We start from the raw sequence: 11,903 nt of genomic DNA on the forward strand, positions 1-11,903 counted from the left end.
ACGCACAGAGCCTGCTCTTGAGCAGGGATATGCGCTATATAAATGCAATTATTATTATTATTATTATTAAAACTGTCGGGTAGTAAAAAAAAAGGACTGCATGCGGATAACAAAGGTGTGTGTCTATAATCCACGATATCCTGGGATCCTGAAGGTTGACGTGTAATGACCCTTCTTCCGTCACGGCCGTCAGCTACCTCTGTAGATTCTGCTTTACCCCGGCCATTCCATGTTTTAATGTTGTCCATCCTCCTTACTCTTTTTTTTAGTAGAGGTTTTACGGCGCTCGCAACTGCCTAAGGTCATATGAGCGCCAGAAGATTAGAGGTGTTACAAGAGAGTAACAAACCTAAAAATGTGTCTGTCTTTTCGGGTCTTCTCGGGTCTTCTCGGTATACATAAGTGATGGTCTGTGGTGGCACCACGCCTCAAACGCAGCTATTTGGTTTCCTTCTTTGCTAGTTAAAGTCCAGGTCTCTGCGCCATATATGAATGTGGGGAGGATGTAGCATTCCACAATGTTCTTTTCAAAAGATCCATGACAGTATTTTTTTTAAAGATCTGTTTTTTTAATAATTTTAATTTCAGCAATTATTATACAATTTATATACGTTTTTACCTTTTGCGGGCTTTGGTGCTGGGGGGAACTGAGCACTTATGGACCTGTCCGGTGTGCAATGACGTTGTTGCCCAGGACAGGTAATACAGGTAATAACTTTGAGGAAATCTGCACAAACTGTGTCAATGGGTTGTGAAAACTTACAGTAACTAAAAAGAATATGATGATATTGCTCTCACTGCTGAAAACAAGAGCTAACGAGGATGAGGATAGAATAGGTTAGCTTGCTAGAGCATGAACATGGATGAACCTGGACAATAAATGATATTCTTTTCAGAGAGCTCACGAATAGAGATCATGAATAGTGAGCCGTGATCGCCAATGTTCGCTCAAATCTGGAGCTTGAAGAAGGAGAAAAGGTTGTCTTTTTAATAGTGAAGTAAAATTCGAAGCTAATTGATTGTGGGGGAAATAAACAAGAATAGATCTGTCAATTGTAAATGAATTAGATAGAGACAAATCAAAGCAAACTGATAAAAATGCACACGTACTAATCCCAGTACGGAAACTTTTACAGGGGGGAAAAACTGTTATTCTTTTAACAATTGTACTTACTTAAAAGGAACTGACCACCCTGCCACAATATGCCGAAGGCCCAGGAAGTTATCCCACTAACAAGGCAATCCTCAATGTCCGGATCGGATGCAGGAACAACTTTACTTTACTCTTCTCTACTTTTTTCCTCTTTTTTTTCATTTCTCTTCTAGCTAACGGTTTAGATCTGCGAACAAACCTCCAAGTGAAGATACGAGTCTACAAGCTTCTAAAATTGTGAGGCAGCGTGGTGGAATCAGGCTCTCGTCAATTTTTGGGCATATTGTGTTATTGGTATCATCTTAAAGCTTGTTAATTTGTCTTGCTTTCAATATAAAAAATACGCATCCATCTTCAATAGAAGTGGAGATATTTTGGATTGAAGGAGGTGGGGATCACCTGGTTTAAGAGGTAAAATTAGCGAGAAAATGGCTGCCAAAGCTTGGTAAATTCCAAAGCTGGAGAGTCCATGGAAACTGTTTTCTGTGAAATCCTCAAAGGAATGTGTTTGTAAATGGTCATAAAAGGTGTTGAGCCAAAAAAACAAAATTTGATAAAAATTGCGAGGCAGGGAGAAAACTGCTGTTTTCTTCGATTTCATTATTTTGACGACAGCCTGATTCCACTACGCAGCCTCACAATTGATACTCTCACGATTTCCAATTTACAACTCTTCTCTTTTTCCTCTCTCCTCTTCATGTATCCCCCCCCCCCTCTTTCACTCTCTGTCTCTGTCTGTCTGTCTGTCTCTTCCCCCCCCCCTCTTTCGTGTACACCCTTTCCTTTCTTTACTCTGCCAGCTAACGGCCTAGAGCTGCGGACCAACCTCCGGGTGGTGAACCTGACCTACAGCTCTGAGCTCAGTGATCAGCGAACCCCTGCCTTCCAGTACCACGCCTTTCTCTTCTGCCAAGACGTGAGTCATCCTCAACTTGTTGTTGTTGTTGTTGTTTTCAAATCCCTTTAGCTGCGAGCATTTTGCTCTTTGCAGCGCAATGCCTCCCTCAAGTAACCACATGTCCTTGTCATTTGGTCAACGCCAGAGTTATATGAGCAGGCTTTGTAAGCCTGTAGGTGTGTGTAGCAACCTGCGTCGAAGAACTGCCAGGTTTGGGCAGTGAAGGAGAAGATGTTCAACGGTCTCCTCATGGTAGTTACAGTGTCTATATCCTCAACTTAACCGAAGTATTTTGTACATGGTTTGGTTAAAGTTTTACGGCACTCGCAATTCCATAAGGTCAAATGAGCTCACACAACACAAACTGATTGTGAAAAATTACTGGAAAGGTTTACCAAACAACCTCTTTGGAGCGCAGTTGTACAGGTTTGACTCCCCTTTCAACGCTTCAGGTTATATTGGATGCTGGACCCCTGAATTTAACCTCCATCTCCAATAGGGTTGTTGAGTCAAATGTTTGAAGAGCAGTAAAAACTCTCTAAAACAACTCAAGCTCTGTTTCCATGCTGGGGATATCAACGCTTCCCCCCTCTCTCTTGGTATGGGAACTAGGAATATAGACTTCAGGAGGAAGAACCGCTGGGTTTTATCTTAAAAAATCATTTTGAATTATATCCTTAGGCGGCTTCGGACACTACATTTCAAACAAACATTATCACATTTACCCCCCCCCCCCCACGCCATATGTAAAAGCAAAAGGAGATTTTTTCTTTTGGGAGACATAATTTCCGCTCGAAAAAAACCCCCAATAACCCCAAGTTTAGTTGGGAGCACGGGTCATAACACTTACAACTCACGCTAAGTAGAAATGAGTACACACAGGTTTTTTTTTCTTTCCTTCAGTAGTTTCGTTGGTCTACACTCAAGTTCTTGATAAAGCATTATTGTGATTGTGACGTTTTACACTAATTGAAATGAATTAGGAGGTGGGATGCTTCGTGGAACATAACCTATCAGAGCAAATTCTAGTTCAGTAAGAGTACTCTTTAGAGCAGGCAGATGAAGATACTGGATTAATAAAAGAAGAAAAAGAAAAACGAAAAATGTCTTTAAAAATAATAAAACCTCCCCACATGGGATCAAATCTCGTCTTCTTCTAGCGACGGCTCGTGGCGTTCATAGCTTTCTCGAAATATCGGAAAAAAGATAATTGTGAAATCGAATTATTCCTCCAAAAGTCAGAAATAATTCAGAAAGTTTGATGTGACCTCACTTTATTCAGAGAGTGCCCAAGGCTGTAATATTAAATAGTCAGCTATCCCGAAACAAACACAAAAATGATGGGGAAAGACAAGGATGGGTTTGTTTTTGAAGAACACCTAAGCAGAGAAATGAGAGGCGATCCATGATTACCGAGGTCTGTTTTCTATCTAGCACTTGAAAGAGAACCAGTAATTTGAGACTGGGAGAGGGGGATAGGAGGTGAAGGCGGGGCTCTAGATGTGGCCAGCGTGCGCGTGTTTGTGTATGTGTGTATGAGGTGGGGGGGGGGGATAAGGATCAATAGTAAGTTGTCAGGAAATGGGAGAGGTGGGGGGGGGCGGATTAGATGGCGTGGGAGGTTTGGGGGGGGATATATATGAGTGGGGTTGAAAGGGTAACTCTCATAACTAAGAATCTATCCGGATAAGAACAGTGCCTGGTATCCATATTTATTAGATGTTCACCCCCCCCCCCCTCCTCTCCAACCCCCCGGCTGCTCAATTCACTAGTATGTCGTTTTGCCCGTCAGGATGTAGATCTACGTCTAATAAATTGCAGATTTTCATGAACCCACAGTATGAGCCACGCCTTCGAAATGACATAGGAGGGGCATTCCAAAAGTTTTTTACCTGACCAAGAAGGAATAAAGATAAAACGCTGAAATTTGGGGTGAAGGCCATCGATCATCATCCTAGATTGCTTGCAATTTTTTGGCGAATTTCAGACCTCTTGTTTTACCAGTAGCGCGCTACAAGTGAACAGGGGTATGTTGTTCTCCAGTTTCAACATAAAAAGGGAGAAAATTGGGTGCAGTGCAGTAATGAAGTATTTGTTCTGGCAAGGCAAGCAACTACAGGATATTTTTACGGAGATACATGTCGTATACGGAACTCATTGCCCATCCTATGCTGTGATAACACTTTGGTATTTAAAAAAGTGATGAAAGGGTCAAGAAGCGGTAGAGGGCTGATTTTTTTTACCTAGGGAGAGTCCTCTATTCTCAAGGTCTTTTCAATGTCATACACATATGGCACACTTGTATAATTCTGGGAGGCTACTACATAAAAAAGGACAAAGCTTATTACCAAATTTCAGCTTTCTACCTTTATCCGTTCATGGTCAGGTAAACAACTTTTGGTATGCCCCTCGTATGTATACTTCGCTTATGATTTTACCTATCTGTGTCTTTCATAACGCCGAACAAAGGCAGAATCGAAACCTTGCAGGTGTGTTTTTTTCTTTGTGTGTCAGACATGTAAATACATCGGAACAATAAGCCTACAGAGAAAAAGTTACTGATCGTCTCCAAGTACAAAGTGCCCAACTATTTTGGTTTGTCGTTGAGTTGTAGACAAGAAAACAAAGGGAAGCCTAGCGCATCCACATGACACAGTTGTTTCTGTCGTGCTTCTCGAATGTTCCTTGTCCCCAGTACATCGACCAAAACGGTAATAATAATAATGATAATAATAATGGTAGCAATGGTGATGATGATGGTGATGATGATGGTAATAATAATAATAATAATGAAAATAATAATAATTATTATTATTATTATTATTATTATAATTATAATAATAATAATTAATAATAATAATAATAATAATAATAATAATAATAATAATAATAATAATAATAATAATAATATTTCTATCTATATTATTATAGCTCTTTAATCTATCCTCAACAGCAGGCTCTGTTCGCTTCACAACTGTTATTACCCAGCAGAGCCCAGAAAAACTCAAAAACATTCTCGGCTTGTTGGGAAACATACAGTGCAAGCTGTGGATTACACGCGCTGACAAGATCTTTTGCTGTCTAAAGCTAGGTACTCATTCCCACTTGGGTGAAGTGAGGAAAATTCCTGTGAAGTGCCTTTCCCAAGGACACAACTGCAGGCCACTGACGGGTTTCGAACCCTCGACTTTAAAGTTGCGAGTCTGAGAGCCTAACCACTAGGCCACCCAGTTGTGCTCTGCGCCCAGCCGGCAGTTTCATTTGATTCTTTCTTCACTGAGTTTATTCCCATCCCACTGGAGTTACATAGGAACTGATATGGTTTTGTCTTTTACTGTTGCGGTTATGATAATGCAAATATTATCTAAAAACACATTTATTGAAATCTCAACATACTAACTAGTTCTTTGCATCTTCCAAAAGCAAGTGTGACCAGAAGCCACAGTAATTGTCTTTGTGTCTATGTGTTCTTCATCAGATTGCGAGTGTACTTGTTCTTGAAAGAATTGTTGTGCGTTAAAGAATGGCGATATATGATTGGTTTAATGCCCTTATCAACACTATCGGGTTATTTAAGAGGCGGGACCTCCGAGTTTCACGTCCATCTCGGAAAGGACGGAGCCAAATGGGAAATTCGTGTCAAGTGTCTTTCCCAAGGACATAAAGTACAACGTCGGACTGAGCTATTATACGTTGAATGGGACAGTGTGTAGGAAACGTTAATTTGTGAGGCAGCGTGGTGGAATCAGACTCTCGTCAATTTTTGGGTATGTAGAGTTATAGGTATCATATTAAAGCTTGTTCATTTGTATTTATGTAGATGAAAAAAATATCCATTTATCTTGAATACAAGTCGAGATATTTGCGAATGAAGGAGGTGGGAAAACCTGTTTTCAGAGATAAAATTAGTGAGAAAATGGCCGCCAAAGATTAGTTATTTTCTTAGCTTAAGAGTCCGTGGTAACTGAAAATGTACATCTTTGTGCCTTTAATCAACGTTTTTCAGAAAAATCCACACAAAAATGAGTTCTTTAAAGGGCATGAAAGATATTGAGCCAAAAAATGAAAACTTGATAACAATTCACAAACCTGCGGAAAAATGCAAGTTTCTTCACTTTGATTATTTTGACGACAGCCTGGTTCCACCACGTTGCCACACATTACAATTTTTTCTGATTCAGTAAGTTTTTGTGAAGCTCCTTGAATCACCTGGGATTGGGCGCTATAGAAGTCATTTTTAAAAGTTACCGTTGGCCAACTATTTTATCGTGGTGCGGTACTTCAGGGTAGGTGAGACCAGGCTTTTGTGCCTCTTTAATGCTGATTGCAGAAGCCATGCGTTCGAATCACATTGTCTCTGTTGTCATGGAGATAATCCAGCCATGTGACGAGATGTAAAATGTAATTAACTTATAGGCTCTTTGTGTGTGAGCGCTTTCTTTCACGACTTACTTTGGAAACATCCAATGTCGTGACTTAAGTCTAAAACTATATTGAGTAATCGAACCTTGTTGATCTATCATCATCAAACATCCAAATGATTTCCTGTGAGAGAGAAGAAAAAAAGAGACGGAAAGAGATAGACTGTCAGATTGGTAGACGATAAGCGAGACAAATTGGAAAAGAAACAAAATAACAAAAACAACAAAATGATAATTGGCGAACCGGTAAGAATATTACGGTTTCTCCGATTTCATTACTTTAATGAGCGTCAGGTTTCCACATGATGCTTGGCAGACGGGTTGATTATAGACAGGAAATGAAACAAAACATGAAGCACGAGTTACTGGCATCGAATAGATAAATGAGGAAACGGAACAAAGAACGATACAAATGAAAGATTAGACAAAATGACAAGTAGATCAACAGAATCATATCATGTAGATAAATTTACAGTTTGACAAGTAGACGGAGTACACCTAACTATTATAAACACTGAAGAAAGAAATGTTTAAAAGATGCAGAAGCATACAAAGAACTGGGGTTTTTATGGTCTATGCAAAAAACAACAAAGAAAAACAACGACAACAACAAAGCAACAACAAAAATCCAAACAAACTAATGACAAACTAAAACAAAAAATTACAACAAACGCCCCCCCCCCCCCCCCCCACCTAAAAAAACAAAGCAAAAAACTCCGCCAAAATTATACAAGCCATTCCGACAAAATTATCCTTATTTCTATAGCTTGGTCAAAATTATGCGGCGCAACTTATTGTTAAATACATGTATTATCTCCTTAACAATCCAATATACATTCTCCAAATTTTTCACAGTGACTTATATCAATTTGTTTTAACAGATGGATATTTTTTCAAACACCTGTACACTGTATTCTTTAAATTTCCTTAATAAATTACTAATAAAAAAATCCCAGTTGATGGTTTCCACAGATTTTTTAAAAAGTTTACAGCTGGGGCAATATCGCGTTTAAAAGCAAGTCCGTCATTTTTTCTCTTCGTGACTTTATGCTTATTGAACACTTGTTTTGAAAACCTTTAGAGCAAAATTATGTTCACTAAGAAATTAATTTTTGGAACAAGTTTTATTATTAAAAGTGTCATTGGTCAGCTGTGACGTAGGCCATGTGCGTATGTAAAATGTATGTTGGGAGCAGGACGTGCTGTGAACACTACAATTATCTGGGTGGTGGAGATTTCTCGTATTTTATTCAAATTTATGAAGAAAAGGTTTTCAATTGACATATGATTAGGTTGAGACAAATTGATACAAAATGCTGTGCTAAGTATGAGAAACAGTGATTCATCCTTTAAAGAGATGTTTGAGGATAAGTTGCGCCACGAAATTTCGACCGCACTGTAGTACTAATTTATCCCAATTCTGTTACGTTGATTGCAATTTTCTACCACGCCCCGATCGATATTGACAAAATTACAATCCTTCAGTGCCCAAACTATAATATTATTATTATATATGAGGCGTGCTGAAAAAATGAGTTACTTCTCGCAATCCACAAAATGGAGATATTGGCCAAAAATCGACACAAAGGTCAAATTTGTAGAATTTTTACTAATGCCACATTTTTTAACTATAATAAGTTGTTGTTGTTTTTTTTGTTTGTTTTTTTTATTATTCCATACTAATAAATTATAAAAACTTCACCTATAAGCGTGATATGCCTATATTTTTTTCCATCAGTCTTGAATCCGAAAAGTAACTCATTTTGTTAGCATGCTTCCCATATTATTATTATTAAGAAGAGCCGATTTTTTATGATTGCACGTTTGCTTTTGATAAGAAAGGGCGTTTTTCTGATTCCCAGAAGCAATGTCATTTTTTTCTGATTATCTGTGTTATGAACCAGAATGTTCTCTCTTTTGTTTCACAGATGGTATTTGTTGTTTGTTTTGCAGAGGAGTATGTCGTTCTGTTTTCTGTTTGAAAGAAGAGAACGTTCTTTTTATGTTTTGCAGATGATAATGTTCTTCTTTTCTTCTCTTTTGTTGTGCAGTCGACCATGTTCTTTTAGCTTCTCTGCTGTTGATGCTCTTTTCCTCTTCTTTCTGTTTCACAGACGAGTCTGTTCTTTTTTCTGTTTATAAAAGAGGTTGCCCTTTTTCTGTTCTAAAGATGAAGAAGTTCTTCTATTGTTGAGTTCGCTTCACTAAAGAACAATTAGAAGAAAAAAAAACCCAGGCTTCTACATGTAAGAAGAAAATGCTTATATTTTTTTTAACAGATGGGGATATTATTTATCCTTTTTTTTACCACAGATAAAGATGCTCATTTATATGTGTCACGGATTTTTTTCCTTCTTCAGTTTAAAACATGCGAATATTCTTTTTTCCTCTTTTGTTTTTTGAGGTACGGATGTCTTTTGTGTCACAGATGGACATCCATGTTTGATGATGCTCTTTTTCAGTTTCACGCCGACTATTGTTTGTTTTCCTGTTTTCACGCATTAGAGGGTTCTCCGTTCAGTTTTCATAGATGAGGATGTCTTTTTTTCTGTTTTCACGAGCAAGGCTGTCCTTTTTTGTGTTTTTAAAGATAAGACCAGATTTTCTCCTGTTTTCAAAGACGTGCTTTTAAAAAAAACCAGTTTTCACAAATAAGGATATCTTTGTTCGGGGTCACAAATGAGAATGTTCTTTGTTATCACAAATGAGAATGATCTTTGTTATCACAGATGAGAATGGTCTTTGTTATCACAAATGAGAATGTTCTTTGTTATCACAAATGAGAATGTTCTTTGTTGTCACAAATGAGAATGTTCTTTGTTGTCACAGATGAGAATGTATTTTGTTGTCACAAATGAGAATGTTCTTTGTTTTCCCAGATGAGGATGTTTTACGCCAAAACTCGTTATGCTGACCGCTTCTTTGACTGTGGGGTCGATCAATTCACGTGAGGAGATAACATAATAAAAGCCCCTTGTCTCTGCTGAGATCTCTTCTGTTATTTTTAGTCTTAGTAGAGGTTTAACGGCACTCGCAACTGCATAAGGTCATATGAGCGCCAGAAGATTAGAGGTGTTACAAGAGAGAAACAAACATAAAAAAAGAAGTAGGGGAGATAAGGACGATAGATGTTTGATAGGAAAGAAAAAGCAAACTACATCAGAGCACCCACCAACCACCCACTTCCTGTTATTTAGCGTCCGCTGTCGAGGGTGGTTAGCGGGTGCTCCCCTGGTGTAGTTTACTCCTTCTTTCATATCAAATATCTATCGTCCTTATCCCAGCCTTCTCTTTCTTTTCGTTCTATGTTACTCTTTACTAGCACTTCTAATATTCGACACTTATACGACTTAATTGTGTTGAAAGTGCTAAAAAACTCATACTAAAAGTTATCAAAATCGTCCAAACTCTCTCGCAATAGGTACCGTCGTGGATTGTAGATGTTTCTGTAAACGCCGCATTTTACTTCCCCTCTCGGTGGCTATATCTCTGGATTTTGTGGTGACTTTGCTTAACATCCCCTTCCCCAAGTAACCTTGACCAACCATTGTTGAAGTTGCTGAAATTTCTTATCGTAAAATATTAGTTCAATACTTGCCCCACCCTCAAAAAGAAAGAAAGAAAGAAAGAAATATATAAATATATAAACAATAAATTAATTTTTTTTAAACAAAAACAAAAACAATTAAAACAAACAAACCTGCAACGTCTCTTTTCACCTCCTGCACCCCCTGTCCACAATGTCTCCTTTCACTTGTTCTACCTCTTCCCACCCCCTCCCAAACACAGTCTCTTTTCACTACTTCCTCGGGTACCCCATTTCCCCTTCACACACACCCACCCAAACGCAAACACACACACACACACACACACACACACACACACACACACACACACACACATACTCGGGAGACCATCAGAGCCACGCCTTCTCAAGTAAAAACTATCACAGCCGCGCACTTTTTGACGGTATCGATACAATTAGATTGCTGATACCCAAATCAAGAACCAACCAACAATGTTATAAAAATCGTTAGCGTTTTACTGGGCTTGTGACCAGTATGAATTAGATTTTGTATTGAATGAATTGGCTTTTCAAGTATAAAAACCTATCTACAGGACAGAGGACATTTTTGAAGTGTAGGGGCAGAATTTTCTTGCTCAGTCAGGATAAAAAATGAAGCTGAGAGAATTGCCCGTCTGCGTATATTTGCTTATAGCATATTCTTCTCCCTTCCTCTTTCTTGGCAGTGTCATTCTGTTTGGTCTGTGTTTCTGGTTTCAGCTCAGAAACGGTCTGTAAGTCGATTAACATCTCCAGAAAGACGAATATATTGAAATGGGGGATCTGCAGAGTAATTTAAATCAAGGGGACCGGAACCATTGGATGGAATCGGTAGTCTAATCGTATCGATGTCGTCAAAAAGTGCGCGCTCTGATAGTGATAGTGGGAGGCTTTGCTAATTATTTTCTCAAAAGTGCCTATGACCTCCGATTGTTATTTTCTCAAAAGTGCGAGGCTCTGATAGTGATAGTGCGCGGCTTTGATAGTTATTTTCTCAAAAGTGAGCGGTTCTGATAGTGATAGTGCGCGGCTTTGATAGTTATTTTCTCAAAAGTGCGCGGCTTTGATAGTTATTTTCTCAAAAGTGTGCGGCTCTGATAGTGATAGTGCGCGGCTCTGATAGTGATAGTGCGCGGCTTTGATAGTTATTTTCTCAAAAATGCGCGGCTTTGATAGATATTTTTTCAAAAGTGCGCGGCTCTGATAGTGATAGTGCTCGGCTTTGATGGTTATTTTCTCAAAAGTGTGCGGCTTTGATAGATATTTTCTCAAAAGTGCGCGGCTCTGATAGTGATAGTGCGCGGCTTTGATGGTTATTTTCTCAAAAGTGCGCGGCTCTGATAGATATTTTCTCAAAAGTGCGCGGCTCTGATAGTGATAGTGCGCTGCTTTGATAGTTTTCCACACCTACGACGTCTTTAATTGTTCTCCTCATGTCCTCCTGGCCTCCTCGCCCACAGGGCTAACCCAGTCCGCATCCACTTCTACCTGGTGTTCCGCGGTACGGACCTGGACGGCCTGCCGGACTCAGTGGTCAGCGTCATCCGCCGCTTTGGGGACCCGGTCTACTACCAGATGTACCTCACCTACCTGGTGGGAGACCTTCTTGTGCTGCCAGAGAAGCTGCCCGAAGACCCATCGGTGTACCCTACCAACATCACTGTCTTGCCTACCAGTACTATGTATACATCCGCTAGCTCAAGCCTGATTGATACAACCCCTACCCCGACAGTCACAGCGATCGATACTCCAGGTGATGTCTACGGTCAATTTTTTTGCCGGATGTGTGTAGGATGTATGAATTATTTTGCTTTCTTACCTGCTTTCCTGTGTGTGTGTGTGTGTGTGTGTGTGTGTGTGTGTGTT

General features: G+C 39.3%; 1 protein-coding gene across 1 annotated transcript; it reads left to right on the forward strand.

Annotated features, from left to right (window-relative positions):
• Positions 1-916: 916 nt before the first annotated feature.
• Positions 917-11,790, forward strand: LOC118478548 (the record flags this gene model as incomplete). Its single annotated transcript, XM_035972345.1, is given in 4 exon segments — positions 917-923; positions 1,954-2,069; positions 9,352-9,419; positions 11,498-11,790. Coding segments are annotated over 4 exon segments (484 nt in total), but the record flags the coding sequence as incomplete, so codon positions are not given.
• Positions 11,791-11,903: the final 113 nt, after the last annotated feature.

This window comes from Aplysia californica, unplaced genomic scaffold (genome assembly GCF_000002075.1).
Source record: "Aplysia californica isolate F4 #8 unplaced genomic scaffold, AplCal3.0 scaffold00659, whole genome shotgun sequence".
In the NCBI taxonomy this organism is placed as follows: Eukaryota; Metazoa; Mollusca; class Gastropoda; order Aplysiida; family Aplysiidae; genus Aplysia; species Aplysia californica.